Source organism: Silurus meridionalis, chromosome 8 (assembly GCF_014805685.1).
Source record: "Silurus meridionalis isolate SWU-2019-XX chromosome 8, ASM1480568v1, whole genome shotgun sequence".
NCBI classification, from domain to species: domain Eukaryota; kingdom Metazoa; phylum Chordata; class Actinopteri; order Siluriformes; family Siluridae; genus Silurus; species Silurus meridionalis.
In genome coordinates this window covers 12,356,019-12,377,925 of record NC_060891.1, presented here as the reverse complement: position 1 = coordinate 12,377,925, position 21,907 = coordinate 12,356,019, and the positions used below count along the sequence as shown (strand labels likewise).

Genomic DNA, 21,907 nt, shown 5'->3' with positions numbered 1-21,907 from the left:
GGAAACAGAATCCACGCCCATTTTAATAATAGACACGGAAAATGAATGGGGGTGACGTCATAATAAGGCTTTGTATAAATATTCAATGCAGATTAATGATTCAAGCTGCTGAGGTCACCACAGGTGTCAATTCAAACGTGTTGGACTTTCCGAAAACGCCCAGTTCTTTGTCATCTTTCAGCGTCCTAGTTTTCCAAATTTTCTCAAGCTTTAATGTTCAATATTGCCGATGTTTTTCCTAGTGATTGATTGGTTTGCTGTTTTAGCTAAAGCTAACCCAGACACTAGCTCTGTGAAAGACGCGTCTTCAAAACCCATCCCCCTTTTAAAAACCGCACAATGGTACATACCGAGGGTGACAGACCACGCCCGGTCTGCGTTTTGATTGGTTGTTTGTACGGCCATCTTCAGAATTCTGCTTTATGATTGGTCGATTTGCGTTGCGTTGTGTGGATGCTGCGGACGTAAGGTTTTTGCAAGCCGGAGCGGCCGGAGCATCTGCGCGCCTCTGCCTGTGGGTGTCAGCCAGCCAGCCAGCAGCGTTCCCCGTCACACACCGCTGAAAACCTGCTTCTTTTCGGGAATAAAACAAAGGAGGTAAGCTGTAACGTGTTTGAATAGAGCGCAGTGGTGTATGGAGTTAGGAGGAGACGTTGGGATGAGTGACAGCTCCAGAGCGCGAGCCTGTTTTCTCCGAAAGGCTGCCATCAGGGCATTCATTTCTCCACTCAGATACGTCTTCATCCGGACATCCGCCCTGGATCCGGATCTGACAAGATCTCCAGCCTCGATATGTCATTAAAACGTTCATCAGAAATATTTGGACTGGAAATGTTCGCCCAGTGTTTAGTCTCGAGCTCAGGAATGGAGCAGCTGGCCGCAGAGCCGTAAACATGATTGATGAAGGTCCAGTCGATATGACCGTCCTGAAATAATCTCCAGACAGATCAGGCAAAGAAACAAAAAGAAAAACGGTCGCCTTAAACCCATATTTTAATATCTAGATTGATAGGATGGTTTGCTGAGCATTCTGTCATCATGTCTCCATGTTGGTGGAAGGGCTTGGCCAGCCTCTTTGTGTGTGAGATGGGCTCCATAACATCCATGTGGAATGCAGCTTCACACTGATACACACTACACACACACTCTGCACACACACTCTGCACACAGGCTACATTCAGATTTCCTCCTGCCATCTGGAGCTAAAAAAAAAAAAAACCTTTGCCACATCATGGAAATTGACTGATGTGTTCGTGAAGTGCATGTGTGTTGACAGGATCCTGTATTGCATGGAAAAGTGGGTCATGGCAACAAAAAAAAATTCTGGCTGCACGAGCCGTGAGAGGAACAAATGTGTGACTAATTGGTCTTCGAGCTCTTCTGAGAGGACATGAATGCAGAATGTGGATTGTACTGCTGCTGCTTGCTTAATATAGTTCAGGCAGAGGAGCGAGGGCACACCCATCTCCACCCGCTCCCTTGTCTACCCTCCACCTCACCCAATCAGGAGCATAGACAGGGCTTGTGTGTGTGTGTGTGTGTGTGTGTGTGTGTGTGTGTGTGTTATGATGTACCCTCTTTCCATGACTTCACCCTACTCACGCCGGCTGGAATCAAAAGCCTCCTCGGTTTCTCTGCTCTGCCACACCTCTGCTTTTTACCATGTGTACTATTTGGGTCAGAACCGCCCTGACTCACTGCATCACGATTTCGCTGACGAGGCAGTTTGCCTGATCGTACAATTTGTTTCTTATCAGGTCTGCGGGTCACACCAGATGTACTGTAATCATTACACCATCGCTGCAGTGTTTGGCCAAGTCAGTGGCTTTCTCAATAATTCGATTTTTTTTTTACAGATGGGCTTTAGGTCCTGTCCAACCTGGGATTTATATTTGTTTGTTTTTTTTCGATTTTATTTATACAAGTCCCCCAAACATTCTAAGGTGAACTTCACTAGACAGGAACGCTGGGATTTGCTTCCCAACCTTATTATAAGTGTTCACTGGACTAACTTTTTCTTTTTATACCTTTGCTTTATATTATAAGAACAGATATTATAAGATGTTCCTTCATCCCGGCATGAACGTAACTGATCTTTCGTGCTCTCCCACAGGAATCATGTCGGCTGGACCAGCGACGCTGCGCATCCTCATAAAGGGAGGCAAAGTGGTGAACGATGACTTTACCCAGGAAGCGGACGTGTACATTGAGAACGGCATCATTCAGCAAGTGGGCAAAGAGCTGATGATCCCAGGTGGTGCCAAGGTGATAGATGCCACAGGCAAGCTGGTGCTTCCGGGGGGCATCGACACGAGCGTTCACCTGCAGGAGAGCTTCATGAACGCCAGCACTGCCGACGACTTCTACAGCGGCACCAAGGTACAGCGTGTTGCCTTTCAGTGCTGCGGTTGCGTAAATCAGGGAACGAAACACTATTGGGGTTTAAAGCGGGAATGATTTTCCATTATGGTTGCGGTTTTTTTCACTTTTATTCATGAGTTTTCATTATTGAACGACTCTTCATGCCATTTATTGTTACGTTTTAATGCTTTGGAACGCCTGCAAGACAAGCTATTACCTGTCATAGCAGGTTATAGCAGCTTTAAACAGTTATTTCTCACTATTATCTCTTTTTTCAAGAGATGAATTATTAATAAAAAAATGACACAAAAACAACAACAACATCTACATGTCATATTACAGGGAATGTTATAGAAAATGAGTCGACTGGTATAATAAATGACAGGAAGTGTTATATCAATTTCAACTTTTTAAACACAATATTATGGTTTAATAAATACGATAAACAAAATGAAATCGAAAATATAGATAGTTATGATAATAAGGAATGATTATATATAATATATATATTAACATGATTAATATATGTTGTTATAACCTTTGATGTGTTTATAATAAATCCATGGTCACATTTTTTATAGCAGTTCTCACACATGCAGATGTTTCCGTGTTCACTGAGACAGATTCCACTCGGCTGAACGTGTTGTGAAATCGTATCTTCTTGCTGGATGAATCCATAAATGTCTGGGGGGGCCAAAGTAATGTGTGGATGGATTTTTTTCTTTGCCTCCCCACTCGAGGGGGCTCACCATCTGCTGGGTCTTTCTTCTCTAAAAGCCTACTGAGCTTTAATTCATGAGTGGCATGGTGTGGCTGTAGCTCTCAAATTACTGGGAAAATAGCTGACGCACAGAAAGGCATGAAATGTATTTTATTGATCCAAAAAACATGAATAGACCAAAAAGATCAGAGCCACTCGAAAACATGCACTCGAGTTTATAATGTATGTTTTGTTTGTATTTTGATTCATTTGTGGTGGTGTATATGCAGCTTCTTAGTGTGAGATCACAGCAGGCCGTCCAACCCGGTCCCATAGGTCGGATAGCGAGCAGCGAAAGGCAAGAGTACGGATGATTCTCTCTCTCTCTCTCACACTCACACACACACACACACACACACACACACACACACACACACACACGCTTACGTCGTGTTTAAGATGACAAATGAATCAGTTGTTATCCAAACCATGCTTGTTAGACGCTGCCGACGTAAGTGGTGGTCCCCCTCCACCGAGTCCACAGTACTACCATGTTCTTGGCCCAGCACAAACACAAAAGCAGATCGGATTCTGTTACCATAGATACGGCGAGAGCTGCTGCAAAGACTGCTGCAAAAGCCTTTCACTCACACCATTGTACAGAGAGACAATGGTGTCATTTCCACGCCCCCTTTTCAAGAGACACTGGTCCATTCCCCTGTGCCAACTGACAGATGGAAGAAGACCCTGATGCAATGAAGAATTATGGCAAAGCTCCTACTCTCATATTTTTCATACCCTTAAATTTCACTCTAATGAACAGGGTTTCCGTGGAGTCTTAAAAAAAACGAAAATTAAAATCTTTGGCCTTAAAAAAAAAGTCTCTGTTCTAAATCTTAATACATTTTCTAATGTCCATGGAACGCTTCCTCTAATGTTCCTTGAAATGCTACTGCAGCACTTTAGAATGTTTTTGTTTGTTAGTTTCTGTAGTGTTTAGTTCTTTCCCTCGTTATGTCCTAATATAATTTGGTGTATTACAACAGCCAATCAGCTTTCAACAGCTTTCTGTTAACGTCCCGGATTGTACAGACGTAAAGCGGATTTTATATTTCAGCTTAGGGGAAGTGCACGTTTACTTGGCGTAAAAAACAAAAAACAAAGACTTATACTCAGTTGCTAACAACATATGCGTGTGTTATTTTGATAATGTGATATAGAGCTTAGATTTTGTTCTTAATAATATTAAAAAGGTTCTTAAAAAGCTTTCGACTTTGTGAACCCCGAATTCAGATAACACGTGTATCATAGTGCGCGTGGTCTATTTATCATTTATTCTTTAACATGTTTGAGAAAGAAGCCACTTAGACCCTTATTTCGATAATATGTTGAGTCATTTATTTTCTCAAAAGCTTACACGCGAAACATTTTTGCCTTAAAACCAAACATACCACTTTTTTTTCTGTCTTGCTAAATGGTAAAGATTTACAGCTGTGTTTCTTTCTTTTTTTATTAGAAAGCTAATTATCATAAACAATCTGAATAATGCATATTTATACACTTTTCCAGCCATATGTGCTTCTCTTCCAAACTGTTGAGACACACAATTGTGTTTGGGGTTCATAGCATTACATTTTCCCCAAACCTGTTCCAGCATGACGATGGCCATTTACACAAAGTGACCCCCATGCAGATATGCTTTACAATGTTTGGGGTGGAAGCACTTGAGTTAAGCTCTGACCTCAACCCTATTAAACACAGTTGGGATGAATTGGAATGCTGTCTGCACCTCAGGCCTCCTCACCCTACATCAGTACCTGACTTTACTAACACCCTTGTGAATGAGCACAAATCTATTTAGCACAATCCAAAATCTGGTGGAACATCTTCCCAGAAGAATGGAGGTTATTATAACAGCAAATGGGGACTAAATATGGAATGGGGTGTTAAAAAAAGTTTTTCCATGCCTGGGAAGCTCACACACAGCAGCCTACAAGATTTATACAGAAAAGTGTAAATAAAAAAATAAAAACATGACCCATTCAGTAAGTAAGTAGCAGTTCTGTGGCTGGAAACGCCTTGCTGATGAGAGCTATTAGAGGAGAATAGCCTGACTGCTTAGAGCTGAAAGGAAGCCTACAGCAGCAAATCAAATAACAACTGTGGTGAGCTGAAAAAAACATCACAGAGCACAAAACATGGAGGATTATAGACTGCACCAGAAGATGACCACATTGAATTCCACTCCTGTCAGCCAGCAACAGAAATCTGTGGCTACAATGAGCACAGTGAATTAACTCTAACTGTACAGCTGACGACTGAATAAAAAACCAGGTGATCACTTTTAAACCGTCCAGATTTATTGTTATGTTCTCACGATTAGTTAAGGTGAACATTGGAACTGCATGAGTTTACGCATCGTATTGCTGCTTTGTGATTGGACTGGCTTACAGAACGAATGAGGCGGCGTATAGGTGTTCCTAATAAAGTGGCCAGTGAGTGTACATACCGCAGCACAGGGCTTAAATGGCATTCATGTAGCAGTCATGCATATATGCGCACTATGGTGTAGAACAGTGGTCCTAACCTTTCTTTTGCACCACAGATCCTGTATGTCACAAGCAACATTTTACACAATAATGTGCATATAATTTTACTATTAAACATATTTTATGATTTAATCATCAATTATACAATTATATAATGTAACTCGATTCGGACCATGAAAGTCAGTGAAATGGGAATATGATATAAATGAAAATGTTTATATTTTTCAAATGATTCGTGGCCCGGAATTAGTTTTTTTGGGGACCCTTGGACCCTTAGTAAGAAAATTGAGGGATTTACATGAGCTGAAAGCTGTCAGTGAAAGTGAGAAAAACGTTTTAAATTTCTACTTGGCAGCTTTATGCAGATCAGAAATGAAAAATGCTGGTCAGTGAGAGTGGTACAGGGTTTGTCATACATCACACCCATGGTGAGGGCCAAGCCACAAGCTGAGAAATTTTCCAGTGATCTTTGAAAGCATAGTGAAGCTGAAACACAGAACCGCACTGCACGCACTTTCCTCTTTACAGTGACACTTATTAGGGGACACATTTAGGGGAAATCCTCAAAACAGTCAGATCTTGTTAAAAACACTTTTTCTGACAGCAGTTGGTTGTAAACGTTTTGCGTATCACTTCTTTCAACATTTACTAAGACTCGAGCATTTCCATATTTGACTTTTATTAAGGGGGGGATGGGATGATTTGGGTTCTGGGTTCGATTCTGACCTCAGCTCTGGCTCTGTGTAGTGTATTCTCACCGCGTGGGTTTCTTCCAGCTTCCCACAGTCACAGAAAGCACAAGTCTTTCTCTATAACAGGGATTAATGTAAATGAGCTTTATAACATATTCATTACTGCAGTGAGGTCTGGTCATTAATAATGGTTCATTTTGGCTGTTAACGTTTATTGCCATTCACAAAATCATGTTTTGAAAATATAAACATCAGATCAGTAATGCGCCCTCACATAGAATCAAGCGTAGATTCAGGATTTGTTGGCGTATGGAAACAGTCATATGGCAACAAAGCGGGAGGGAATTGAAACGCAATTGTTCAGTCAGAACGGAAACAGTGCACACTCAAAACTAGTGGTCAACCGATGTAGGATTTTCAACGGCCAATGCCGATATTGAGAAATCAATGAACATTTATTGTGCGCAATATTTAAAACATATTCTCTGAGGTACTTCAGTGAACACAGCTGTTACACAGTGTTACAGCTCCCGGTTTCACCACTGCAAATTCTGCACTTCCCTGGTGTAAGTCTGTAAAGCATTCCTCAGGGGATTTGTTTTCTGTCCATCTCTCAGAATGAAAAACAAAATGCATTTTACATAAAACCGTTTAGATTTTTCAGTCGCATAAATAATTACTGCTTCTTAATGCAGGTTTAAAATATTTATAATTAATGAACCAATAAATATTCATAAATGAATATTAAAAAGAGTATGCGTAACTCCATGTATTTTAGGTATCTTCCGCAAAAGACATAAAATGACACTCTTTTTTTTATATTTTATATTTATATTATGTCGCTTAGCATATCAGACGGGAACAAATAAAAAAACATGTATATTACACACGCTATTACACCAATCATAGACATTTAAATAGAGCAGATTTTTACTGTATAAACATATGAAGGAATTTAAAGATATTATTGTTACTTACCGTATACCTTTAATTTCCGAGTGCAAAGGCTTTGAGTATGCTGGAACTGAATCTTATTTAAAAGTAACCGAGAGCGATGCCTATGTCTGAGGAAGAGCCCGTTGTTGGATTTTTGATTGTTTGTGGCTAAAACACCTTTTTTGTTTGAATCCATGCATATAAATGCATACGTGTCCATCACTGGATTTACAGCTGGTGGCGGATCTGACATCCCACAGTACTGTTTGAATAAGGCTTAGCTGCACGCTGGAGCATGTGATACAACTCAGTGTCATGTTGAAAGGTGATTGTTTATTTTACTGTCTGTCAGACGCTGGCTTCACATCTGAGTGGCTTTTCTTAAAGAAGAAGATCTAATGCACGATATAGTGTCATAATCTGGAAAAATATCGGCCGATCGGTAGGATTTATCATCCGATAATTACAAATTTCCAAATATCAGCCGATATATCGACCACGGCAATATATCGGTCGACCACTACTCAGAACCCTTTAACTAACATTTATGTAGGGGGAAATGTGGCCCCCTCAAAATGCCAGGATCTCCTGTATGATTCTGAGCTGTGCACAACAAACCTCGTTTTTACTTTGATTTAACACATTTTAGAACTTGGAGAAACCCTGTCGGATCCCACACAGAGACGGGGAGAATCTGCATGTTTGTGCATAATCAGACAGCACAACTTTTGAAATAATAAAGGCCCATGTGTGTTAATATCCAGGCTGCTCTGGCTGGAGGTACGACAATGGTGTTGGGTCACGTGTTGCCCGAGAAGAACGAGTCTTTGCTGGACGCCTATGAGAAATGCCGCACTCACGCCGATGCCAAGTCCTGCTGTGACTATGCTCTTCACGTTGCTGTGACCTGGTGGAGTCCCAAGGTACACTTGCTTATACACATACACAGGTTACATATTGGCCCCTTAATGTAATTCTATAACTGATGTGCTTTGTATTTTGTGCCAGTTTTATACAAAAAAGTGTATTTCTACCAGTAATGATATTATTTATTTACTAATCCTAACCAGGTGAAGGCTCAGATGGAGACGCTGGTGAGAGAAAAGGGAGTGAACTCTTTCCAGATGTACATGGCCTACAAGGACATGTACATGCTGAGGGATAGCGAGCTGTTCCAAGCCCTGCAGCACTGTAAGGACATCGGCGCCATAGCCCGTGTACACGCTGAGAACGGCGAGCTGGTGGCTGAGGTTGGGAAAGTGTATTATCTATATACATTTTATTGTATTATTTTATTCTGTACTGGAAACATCACATCTTTTTTTTTTTGGCTTTTAACGCAGGGTGCCAAAGAAGCCTTGGATCTGGGTATCAGTGGACCAGAAGGCATTGAGATCAGCAGGCCTGAAGAGGTGGGACATTAAGGGTTGAAACCCAGAGCTTTTCTCCCACAGTAGAATGCTGATAAACTGATTATTTATGTCAGTATAAGTTACTATCATTTGAGCAAGAGACAAAGCAACAGGTGACCATTTATTTGAGATTTTCAACAAAAAAAATGTAACCAAATTGGCTTAAATGACTCCTTGGATAAGTCTTATGTTGTGGTGACCAAAGGAAAATTCTGTCCCCCCTAGCCTAGTCTTTGATGCAAAAGAATGGATGATGAAAAACGTAATAATATGAGGGTAATAAGCTTGTTTTTCCTAACCCGAAAAAAAAAAGTATAAAACCTAGCATTCAAATCAAACAGCAAAACCTCTAAATTTAATACGATATTTTAAAATTTGTGTTTTAACACATTTTAACACCATTTTTTTTATATCTTCTCAAGGTACAATACTATAAAAATCTAACTTGGATATACTTTAGTCAATGTGCAACTTGTATAGCAGTACAGATTTACTGTTCTCTATAAATAACTCAACATACAACTATTATTGTCTAAATAACTGCCAAAAAAGTGAGTACACCCTAAGTGAACATGTCAAAACTGTGTCCAAAGTGTCAGTATTTTGTGTGAGCACCATTGTTATGTAGCACTTCCTCAATCCTCCTGGACATGGAATTCACCAGAGCTGCACAGGTTGTTGCTGGGATCATCTTTCACTCCTCCATAGTGACATCACAGAGCTGCCGGATGTTAGACACATGGCGCTTCTCCACCTTCCGCATGAGGATGCCCTATGCGTGCAAAATAGGGTTCAGGTCTGGAGACATACTTGACCACTTTATCAACTTCACCTTTAACTTAGTCAGCAAGGCAGTTATCTTGTCGGTGTGTTTGGGGTCGTTATTGTGTTGGAAAACTGCTGTTCATCCCAGTTTCTGAAGGGAGAGCATCACATTTTGCTTCAGAATGTCACAGTACATGTTGGAATCCATGTTTCTTTTAATGAACTGCAGCTCCTCACTACCAGCAGCACTCATGCAGCCCCAGACCATGATGCTACCACCACCATGCTTAACTGTAGACAAGACAAAATTTTCTTTGTTCTCCTCACAAGTGCATCACCACACATGCTGGAAACCATCTGAGGCAAACAAGTTTATCTTAGTCTCATCAGACCACAGGACATGGTTCTAGTAATTCATGCTCTTGGACAGGTTGTCTTCAGAAAACTGTTTGTGGGCTTTCTTGTGAGCCAGCTTCAGAAGACGCTTCCTTCTGGGATGACACCCATACAAACCAACTTGTGTGGTTCGGTCAACTTTGTGGAGAGCAACAATGTTATTTCTACCAGCTGACCCACAGACCGGTGCCCAGGGCTTGGGGACCACTGACTTAGGGTGTACTCACTCTTGTTGCCAGTTATTTTGACAATAATGACTGGATGTTGAGTTATTTTTAAAGGACAGTAAATCTGTACTGCTATACAAACTGCACATTGTCTAAAATATATCCAAGTTTTGTTTCCAAAGTATTGTTCTTTGGGAAAATATACAAAAATGGTTGCTGAAATATGAGGTGTGTAGTCACTTTTGTGAGATACTGTAAAATGTATATTGTTTTGTATTGTATTGTCAGTTGTGCATTTGTGCCATATTATATACAAAAATTGCTGGGAAAACACCTAGCACTGGTTTTGTGCACTGGGACATCGTCATGCTGGAAGAGGTTTTAGTCACATAGTGAAGAGTAAAAAGAAAATGTACAGTAATGCTGATGTATCCACACAGTTTCTATACAATTGTGTGCCTCCAACTTTGTGGTAACCACTTGGGGAAGAACCCCATAAAAGTCAGGGGTCTTAATACTTCTATGTATGTGGTATGTAAAGCTAACATAGTTTTTCCATCAGATCAGTGTACGGCCACAAGTAACAAAAATCTGTAGCTCATTAGGGTACAACATTGATGTTCAAATTTCTCGCTGTAAGTAATCTTTGTGTTTGCAGCTGGAGGCGGAGGCAGTGCACCGAGCGATCACCATCGGCAACAGAGTGAGTCATGTTAACATCACACGGTTTACTGTGTACAAATCAGATTTACATTTACACACGACTGAGCTCATGATAGGCTGATAAGACTGATGTGGTCCGAATTTGTTCAGTTTTGTACAAATAAAGCAGAGAGAAGAGCTACAAACACCAACCCTGACACAAATCTCGAAAATTAACCACTTTGCAAATTCTTTAAGTCGTAATGAGAGCACGATTTTCTCTACGGTCCTGCCTCAGACAGCGCCAAAAACTTGTTCAGTGTTGCCAGGCAATTGGGCTATTTTTAAAATCAGCAATCTGCAATACTGTAATCCTGCCCAAAGTGGAGCATTAGCTGTATTCCAGCACTTTGTAATTTATTCTGTATGTTGTTTACAGTGTTGGAGTAGCATTTTATTGTGTTTGCTGAAAAAAATAACCTTTTTTTTTTTTGATAAGTCTTCCAGAATTTTTACTTCGGTATTATCTTACATTATGACATTACATTATTACATTATTATCTGTACATTAAAAGCCATTAGCATTTAAAATGCATAGACTATTTTGGTTCCTGGACTCAAAGCACATGATCATTAGTGCTGATTAAAGCATTTGCCCCCTTTCTTTTTTTTTTTTATTGTTTTGTTTAGCTGTCACGCTTAAATGATTTAGAACAAACTAATTTTAATATCACACAAAAATAACCCAAGTGAATAGAAAAAAGTTTTAAAAAACTGATTTAGGGCTATTAGATATTAAGGGGTGGAAAAGCAGTTCAAATCTGCCTGGCCTTATGTAAAAAAAAAATAATTATAAATACATTTTAGAAAATAAGTATTTGGAGTAGCCTATTCAGAGTCTGAACATAAATCCGTTTCATGCTCGAAAACCCTCCAATGCGACTGAATCAAAACAATTCTGCACACAAGAGTGGGCCAAAATTCCTCCACAGCAATGTGAAAGACTCGTTGCCAGTTATCGCAAAGGCTTGATTGCAATTGTTGTTGCTGCCAAGTGTGGCACAACCAGTCATTAGGTTTAAGGGCAATTACTTTTTCACACAGGGCCACACAGGTTTGGACAGCCTTTTTCTTATAATAAATGAAATCATCATTTATTTTTTCTTTAGTAGTCACAGGGGGTTATAATACAATGAGCTGATACTGGGCTAAAGAACTGCCTGTGATTATAAATAAAATAAATGTTATATTTGTCTGTAGTAAAATCACTTGGTTACTTGTTATGTGAAATCATATAAATTAAAACAGAACGTAGTGAGAAATCAGATTTTTAATAGAGCACAGAAATCTCTTCCTGGTGCATCCTTGGTGATATTACAGGTGAAAAATGTACTTTTCTGCACAAAGCTTTATTACCCACTACCACTCGTGACGTGTCTTTACTACACAAGAGTGATTGGTTTCAGCCCTAATGCTTTTGCATCCGCTAGTGCAGTGAATAGGAGTGCCCTTTGATCAGATTGCAGCTTTAGTGTGCTTTGGAAAGTGCATGAGCTTTCATGAATGAAATATATTTTGGAAAGCCCACTCACTCGCCTGGGAGACAGTACTGCACAACAATTGGAGATCTAAACTTACGCAACACACTGATGCAAAACAACATGCCATGTGTCCACCATGGTAAAGGATAAAGCAGAGGTGCAAAAACGGGGTATGCGGTATATGAATTGCACAGGGGCTTTGCACATGCTGGATGCATGTAGTGTATTTATTCTTGTATTTACACCTCTTTTTTTTTTTTTTCAACCAACCATGATCTTGCATACCCCTCAGCAAATGTGCAGTTGCTCCCCTTGGGATAAAGTTCAGATAAATAAAATAAATAAATCATATAACACATATGCAGATCATGAGATAATCTTGTGCATTTCATTGATATAATCATAACCTAAAGGGTTAGTTTTGCTTATTCATCAACCTTCATTTCTTTGCGAGCGAGCGTGATGTTGTGGCGAGCTTTTATCGGCTACCCATGAAGGATACGGCCATTGGGTGATGACTTTTCTGTTAGTATACAAGTATAAAAGCACTCAACCAGTGCTACAGGAAATGGCTCTGGAAATGGCAACATATCCCAGTGATGTTAGGAAGCTGTGGTCAGATCTCAGGGTCAGCCATGTAACAGCACCCCTAGAGGATAGAGGGTTAAAGACCTTGCTAAAGATTATTAAATATTACCTTTGAAGATGATGATAGGTTCATATTTTTATCATCCTCCTCAGGCTCACTGTCCTCTCTACCTGGTTAACATAGCCAGCATGTCAGCCGGAGATGTTCTGGCTTCAGGAAAGATGCACGGTAAGAGCTCAAATTTGTCTTGTTTCAGTTACACATTATGCAGTTCAGTCTTATAACATTAGGTTTTTTGCAATACTTTGCGCTCTAGCTGTTATACTAGATGACGTTTTTTATTGTAGGCATTTATCAAGTCAAACTAGTTATGGTGTGTATAATATTGCATTTCTTTTATGTAGGTAAAGTGGTGCATGGGGAGACCACCACTGCCCATGCTGTTATAAACGGGCTGCAGTACTACCACCAGGACTGGGTTCATGCTGCTGCCCATGTTACTGTTCCTCCCTTGAGGCTGGATCCCAACACACCCAACTTCCTGCTCAGCCTGCTGGGAAGGTAGGTTTCATCTCATATTGTACTTAATTAAAAAAAATCTTCCATTTCTGCCCTCAAGATGTGAATCTGTTTCTGCTGCTGTGCAGTGACACTCTGAATGTGGTGACGTCAGACCACCGGCCCTTCACCATCAAGCAGAAGGCCATGGGCAAAGACGACTTCACTAAGATTCCTCATGGAGTGCCTGGTGTGCAGGACCGCATGAGTGTCATCTGGGAAAAAGGAGTGGTAGGTTTCACCTGATTACCCATTTACTCAATCATTTGTAACGCACACCATTGGGATAAAATGTGATTGTGCATCACATTGACTCATATTTCTACTTATCGCATTTATTAATGGCTTTGATGGGGATAAAGGGCAAAATTAACGCTAACTTTAACGCAAATTAATTTTAACGCCACTAATCTGATTAACGCAGCACGCATTTCTGTCTGATCATTTATATATATATATATATATATATATATATATATATATATATATATATATATATATATAAACCTTAAACAAAACACACATTTATTTTACGACGTCCTTTCTTTACTCAGATATAAAAAAAAAACAATTTTAAACTCCACCAAAAAATACATTTTAATCACTAATCATTTGTTTTACTGATGTGCCAAGTCTCAAATCAAACATCAAAATCCGCCATAATGCCCACATCCAGCAATTAAAACAGTCCGTGTGGAAACATAGCAAAAGTTCCGTTTGGTGTCCAGATGATTTACGGAATTTAAAAGACCATCATTACTTTCAAACATTTACAAGATTATTTTGTCTTCAAGCTCTATGATGAGTATGGTTTTACTTATAATAAATATACATTTGCATAAAGCATCCATATTTGTCCATGGCCATGTTGATTCGAATATTAAATATTTTAGTTGATTGACAGCATAGATAGATAGATAGATAGATAGATAGATAGATAGATAGATAGATAGATAGATAGATAGATAGATAGATAGATAGATAAGTACAGATAAATATGTAAATATATGTTTAGCAAATAAAAATAAAAAATAAAGATTATGGCAGTGAGGGTTAGTGCAGGTCCATACCACACTGTGATGGTCAGGATGCTCTCAGTGATGCGGTGATCCTTGGAGATATATGGCCTTTCCTAAGTCTTCTCAAGAAGTATAGAGACTGTTGTTCCTTCCTAACCAGAGCTGAAGTGTGCTGGTTGCAGGACAGATCCTCAGAGATGTGGACTCCTTTAAGGAGCTGCCTTTATACACAGGGGCATTGTGATGCTGGAACAGGTTTGGGTTTCCTAGTTTAAGTGAAGGGAAAGTTTTATGCTACCACATCCATAGACATCCTGAGCAATCAGGTCTCCAACTTTGTGGTAACAGTTTGGGAAAGAACCACATATGATTGAAAAGTCTGGTGTCCCAATACTTTTGTCCATACAGTAGTGTTTTACTTTAGAATGAGTGCATCAGAATATGTATGTGATTCACCTTACAGTCAGGAAGACCAAGTGAATAATCTGAATAGAGGGTTCAGCAGTGACTATTAATAGCCTTGCTAGGAGCAGAAATATCGGCTCATGTCCATTTCATTTCGATATGTTGTGGTTGTGCAGTCAGTAATAAGGCATTAGTGGTGTGTATGTTGTTAAAACGGTACAAGGTGCAATGGCTCAGTTTGACCTTGTGCATCCCGAGAACATATCAGTCAGATAGGTCAGTCATAAACAATGATAGCATCAATACAATACATATTTTTCTTACCAGGTTGGTGGAAAGATGGATGAGAATCGGTTCGTTGCTGTCACAAGCTCTAACGCTGCAAAGATCTACAACCTGTACCCCAGGAAAGGCAGGATCATCCCAGGAGCCGATGCTGATGTGGTGGTCTGGGACCCTGACGCAACCAGGTACAGGCCAGTTTGAAGATCAGACATCAGTGAATGGATCAGATTGGTCAAGCTCAGGCTACATTGTCTTCATTGATAATATTTTAAATACATTTGAAAACACATCTTACCCTTTATGTTTTACACTGTCCACATTTTTAAAAATGCTCTCCCAAGTCGATGTTTTAGTGAGGACTGAGAAACAGGGAATATGTCACACAGTCACGTGATCCAATCAAATGTAAAATAAGAAAAAAAAAACCTTCACCTTTTTGTGTGTCCATTAAACAAATCAATCTAAAGGGACGGGATGCCAATAAACTGAACTGTTGCAGGCTAAAGATGTGAGCATTTCCAGATGTTTTAGTGTGAAGGAGCGATTTTTGGGGGAAAAGTTTAAAAAGTCACTGTAGAACACGTTTTCATTTATTTATTTATTTATTTATTTATTTATTTTTGAGCAAATTGCAGATTTCAAATCTATCAAGATGAATAAAGACAGAGCCTCAATCCTAACCATGTTTTTATTTGTACACATACCCTATTAACGTGCCTGTTTTTTCCCAGCTTGATTGCTTTGTTGTATAAATATTAACGAATATCACTTTATAAATGTTGCTACAGTATATCTTCTGTCGATTCGTGTTTCATCAAAACATGCCTCGTCTATTTTCTGGACAGAACGATCTCTGTGACCACACAGTGGCAGGGAGGAGATGTGAATTTGTATGAAGGTATGCGCTGTCACGGTGTGCCTCTGGTCACCATCAGCCGCGGCCGTGTTGTCTACGAAAATGACATCTTCACCTGCGCTGAGGGTTCCGGAAAGTTCTACCCGCTCCGAACCTTCCCGGACTTTCTCTACAAGAAGATGGTGCAGAGGGATAAGGTATCAGCCGTCATACAGTGCGCTGCGGCTCGTTAATCGCTTACAATTCATTTCAAACACAGAACAATGAAATAAAAAAATAAAAAAATTTAATTATTTAAGAAAAGTACTTGATTGGTTTGTCGAATGTGTGTGTGTGTGTGTGTGTGTGTGTGTGTGTGTGTGTGTGTACATCCTACTGGAAGTGAGAAACAGGTAAATAAAGGATTAACATGGTAGACTTGTGTGCTTCCTTTTCCCCTGTAGTGCCAGGTGCTGAAAGGAGTGGACCGTGCTCCCTACACAGGTGAGGTGGTAGCGGTGCAGAATTCGGGAAGAAGGAGGCGGCCCCTTCATCTGGGGACATGACCCCTCGACCCTGCACCCGTCACGGAGGAGTGAGGGACCTGCACGAGTCCAGTTTCAGCTTATCCGGTACTATCCGTGTACATATATTTATACGCATACACTACAGAGCACTTTAGTCACCCTGATGTCAGTTAAAAAAAAATTATAAAAAATTAAATTTTTCAGCAAAAGTTAAATAAAGTGGAAACAGATCATTATTTTTCAGACAGAAATAATGCTGGCTGTCAAGGATTAAAAAAAATCTGAAGTTTTATACAGTGACAAGCATAAATAAGTACACCCTGAAAGAGATTTCTCCTAAAAACATCCCTCTCTCTTTTACAATAATACTTACAGTGGAATTCTACACAATTCGATATTTGTGCAAATCTGGTTTAATACGATTATTGCGTGAGATCTCAATCCAATAGATCACTTGTAAAGAGTTTTAAAAGGACAAATCGAATGTCATTCTCCATCCTGCATCCAGGATCTGAAAGACTTCATTCTTCAGGAATAGAGAAAGAAGAGTTGGTGCTGTGCGCGAGTGGAGAACGGAGCCGGATGGAAAAAGCTCACACACGGGGTGAAATCATTTGAATGAAACATGCTATAATTTCTTATCCTGAAGATGTTTATAATATTATATCTATTATATCTCATATTTGCTGAGAAATAAATGAAAATCTTAATTTTTAAAGCGGTTATACTCATTTATGCTGGTCACCGTATATCAATTATACATAGTGTGCCGAAGTCTTTCAAAAACAAAGGGTTATTATTAGATTAACTTTATTATCTATCTATTAACTGCTTACTACCCTTTATAGTAGATTGTTTATATATTTTTACATGTACCTAGGACTTTAAACACAAGCACAGTACCCTACAACACGTTTCCTCACAAAAAAGTCAGTTATTTGTTATTCAGTGGTTGAAAAATTAACCTTGTAACCTCACTGACACGTTTCGCTGTGTGTATCCCGTCGCTCGTCTACGCCTGTTACATCAAATACCACTTCCTAATCCCCTAGTGGACATTTTAAACAAATTTGAAATGTGATTTCAAATATTCAAGCTCGTCATATAAGATGAAAAGGAAGTAGGGACCCCAATTGTAGCAGAAACACACGCTAACGGGAATGTACAGGTCCCTGTGATTCAGCTAGGAAGCTAGTTATACAGTGAGTGAGACTTCTGCTAGCGCAGCAAAAAAAGCCAAAAAGTCATTGATTTAGGACTCAGGAGTATGTATTTCCTGTTTGCTGTATAAAAGTAATATTGCACTTGCAACTATGTTGTTATAGTAAATATTAGTACAGTTCTGCCTTCACTCTAGGAGTTAGTGATATTTATTATCAGTGTTATATTCAGTATCACGGTATCTTATAACCGTTAAACGTTCTGGAATGTTCCATGAAATTCCCTCACCACAGCCTCAATTATTTTCTCTTACTTAAACTCTATAAAACTTTAACGTAGCTTGTTGCGTTACCCAGAACCCAGAAAGCGCAGTTATACATTTCTTTCTTGGTGAAAAACTGCTGTAGAATACAAATCCCTGACCCTCTGACCCACATTCTATTAATTTAAAATAAAAGTCTGCCTAGAGAAAGTCAACCATTATTCTAAATAACGGTACGTTTAAAACCCGCTTATTATCAGCCTTTAGATTACATGGCACAACCGCCATTCAAGTGTCAGAGAATGACATATTACTGAAGAAACTCTTTACAAGCACTTTTTCCCATGTTGCCAGCACCACTGGCAGAGTTTCTGTGATCGTGAAATATACACCACCTCCATCCCGGTGTATTGTTCACCACGGAAACACATCATACTCATGCAATTTACAGGAGTTTTGTGTTTTTTTTTATTCCCAGGTGTCCAGATTGATGATGACCTTCCAAAGAGATCCTCTCAAAGGATTCTGGCGCCTCCTGGTGGTCGATCCAGTGGCATATGGTAACGTCAGCAGCAGCTATTTTGGGAGCCAGTGAAGAAGTAAAACACCTAATAATATCTGATGATTTCACATCGACCAAAATGTATTTGATCCCTTTGTCACTTTGCGACTAGCATAATTAATCGTCCATGTTAATAATTTCAGCCAAAAAAAAAAAAAAAAGGCGGGGTTTATTTGAAACGAAAAAAAAGAAAAAAAAAGAAACGGAAAACAAGGTATCTATCTGTATGGTTTCTTGATCCTGTACAAGAGAGGTGGGTGTTAATGAATTACACTAGCATTTGATTCATTTTGGTAACAGTGTCTTATAGTTCATTTGGTAATGGTTGCTAACAAAGTGCTCCTCTGATTCTGTCGACTTCACTTTATATCTATTCAGCACAGTGCACTGTGATATGCAACAGTTTCTTCACCCTGATCTTTATCCACCGGTTAGAATATTCCCATGGACAAGCATGTTGCGAGTACAGACTTTTCCCTGTACTATGGTAAGAAGGTTCCTTTCCTGATGCACCACCAACTGCCCATAGAAAAAGTTTTATGAAAATACGTTCTGCTCTTTCTTCAATGAGACAGGGAAAAGTTTACTCTATCAACACTGCTGTTACTGTACAGAGGGTTGATTAAGTTGAAAAAATTAAATATTTCTTAAAAAAAAAAAGATGTATTTATTTGGCAGGACGTTTGACCAAACATTACAAAACCGCAGCTAATCTATGTGGGACTATGTATGTTTTTTTTTTATTATTATTATTGGGCACATGACTATGTGTTTACCTCAGTGTTTTATCTTTGGAATTGCACTCCTGTACAGTACGACCCTCTTCATTTATGAAGCTGTACATGTGTTGTGGTAATAAGAAAAAAGTAAAAAAAAAAAAAAAAAAAAAAAGAGAGAGATGCTTCTAAATAGCAGCCAGTACAGATTTTGAATTTTTAGTGTGTGTATTTATGTTTTCTTCTCATACTCCTCTCACAAACGATTGTTACATGGATTTCAAAAAGCAAATCTGATTAAGGCTAAAGCTACGATTTCGGCGCCACAGACTGTGTATGTTCATATCGGTTCCATTCATATACTCTTAAATAATTTTTCTACCCCCACATGACATTGTGAGTGGCAACAGTGGTGCGTCCCTGTGCGGTAGATTTGTGTCGTGTTGCCGAGTGTTATCGATAGCTATTCATTCGTCGATTTGTGCCCAGAGCGTTTACGGACAAGTAACAACAGTAACGAACAGTACCGCCCATTATGATGAACCGATACGACTGCCATGTTTACAGTGTCGCATATCAGATTTTGTCAGTCACATCTGAACACATCATATACAGTAGAGGTAATTGTTTGCGATTACCGTTTTTTGAGTTCACAGTCAGATAATGCTAGTAATAGTCCGAAACTAATGTTGTGCTTTTCCAAATCAATTATTTTCAAGACGTTGGAGAGAGAGAGAGATGTTGGTTTTCTGCCATCACAAAAAAACGACTCGTTGTTTATGATATTGTGTGTTTTTCAATCTAAATAATAATAATAATAATAATAATAATAACTTCTGTAAATGTTCCAAAACTCACACATGATTTACACTCGGTGGAAATGTGCGAATGATTTACAAACATCCTAAAGTGCAAAATTAAAAAACAATTTACTGCAAGCGTTTATTTCACTTATTCTGTTACTGCTCCAGTACTTCGGCCCTGTGTGGGGAGAACCCACTGTAGAACCCACTGTGGAACCCACTGTAGAACCATTTGTAACGGAGTGACAACAGTTACGATGTCATAGAGAAACAGTCCAAACATGTACACTATGATTTCTCTATTGGTGCTGAATATTCATGTGTGTGGATGTTTGTTTTTTATGTTTAACAACCTTTTTCTTTTTTTATATATACCATGTATGTATGCACTTGTTGTGTATGTGTTTTGTTCCTCTCAAAGTTCAAATAAACCCTTTCAACCTTGTACGATAGTTTGATCATAAAACTGAGTTAAGACATTAAAGCAGGATGAACCTATACATGGATGCATAATTACAGTATTACTACTGTAATAACACACACTATTCCATACACAAATATATACAGTATATATACAGAGGTATATATAAATGCTGTACTTCATTACTGTACTTAAGTAGATTTTCTTCGGTACTTTACAGTACTTTACTTCACTATTTATTTTTCGGACAATTTTTAAAAAGTGTCTGTGACTATTGACCAGCCTAAAATATAGTTGAATTTCTATAGTATTGTCCCTTGAGAAGATATACTAAATGTACCCATTTCGGTGAGTACGTTTTGTGAGATATTGTTCCAACACATACACAAAAAGTATTGGGACACCTGACTTTTCCAGCTATAATGTGGTTCTTTCAAAAATTATCACAAAGTCTTGAACAAGTAGTCCCAAACATGTTCTACCATGACAATGCCTGGTTGTTACGTTTGGTTTAAGTGGGTCTGAGTAGAACATCTTTAGTGGCTTGTTATAGAGCTCTGACCAATTGAACGCTTTCGGGATAATTGGAACGCTTCACCACAGGCGTCTTCATCCCTTGCCCTTGTGGCTTAATGAGCACAAATCTCCAAAAGCACAATCTCATGGAACATCTTCCCAGAAAAGGGTGGTTATTATGACAGCAAATTGGGACTAAAATGTGATTACTGCCAATCCCATGCAACCAACCCAATATTAGAGCTTTAGTAAGCTAAACAATGCTTGTGTAATTAACCTATATCAACCAAATGACTTAAAATACCTGAATAATCTATTTATTCATTATGTATAATTGTCAATCTGTCAAAGTTAAACCATCAATATAAAGAGCAAGAAAAACGGCAAATAAACGCTTAGTGCCATGAGCTACACTGTAAAAAAAAACTGTCATTTTTACAAAAAAAATTTGCCAGTTGTGGTTGCCAGAATAATTCAGTTAAAAATACACTAAAAATGTAAACTTTAAAACAGTTTTAAACTGTACACTCTTTAGAATATTTATGTACAAAATACAAAAATGTCCCGTAAAATGTACTTGTGAATTATGTAAGAAATAGGAAAAACCTTTTGCATTTAAATCCCTTTTACAAAAATCCCTGTTGTTTTCACAGAAAAAAATTGGCAGCTGTGGTTGCCAAAATAATTCTGTAAAAAATACATTACAATTTAAAACTATTATATATTACAATTTATATATAATCAATAGAAAGATCAATAAAGATAAACATAAATCACTGAAGTGAGGTGCAGATTAAAAACGTATTTTTTAGCGAGTCCTACACATAACACACATCACATCATTACCTTGTGCTCCAGAACATCTGATCACATGCACATGATCAACTTGTGCTGTTAATAATATGAACAGCAGCTACACTCATTCCTCTCCACTGCTACTCTTTCTCTCCCCATCCCGAGGCATCTTGAGGTTGCTCCAGCCCCAGTCACGTCCCACCTTATAAAGATTGTGGACCTTTAAAGAAGTAGATGCTGTCCTTGCAAACATCCCGAACCATCTAGAGACGTACCAGCGAAAATTGGAGTT

General features: G+C 38.9%; 1 protein-coding gene across 1 annotated transcript; it reads left to right on the top strand.

Annotated features, from left to right (window-relative positions):
- The first annotated feature begins 447 nt into the window (after positions 1–447).
- dpysl5a (dihydropyrimidinase like 5a) lies at positions 448–20,328 on the top strand. The gene is given in 14 exon segments (XM_046855000.1): positions 448–597; positions 2,114–2,379; positions 8,003–8,161; positions 8,309–8,488; positions 8,582–8,650; positions 10,637–10,681; positions 12,903–12,978; positions 13,155–13,311; positions 13,398–13,539; positions 15,060–15,202; positions 15,863–16,070; positions 16,317–16,377; positions 16,380–16,484; positions 18,281–20,328. Coding segments are annotated over 13 exon segments (1,692 nt in total). The 5' UTR covers positions 448–597; positions 2,114–2,118; the 3' UTR covers positions 18,367–20,328.
- The last annotated feature ends 1,579 nt before the right edge of the window (positions 20,329–21,907 follow it).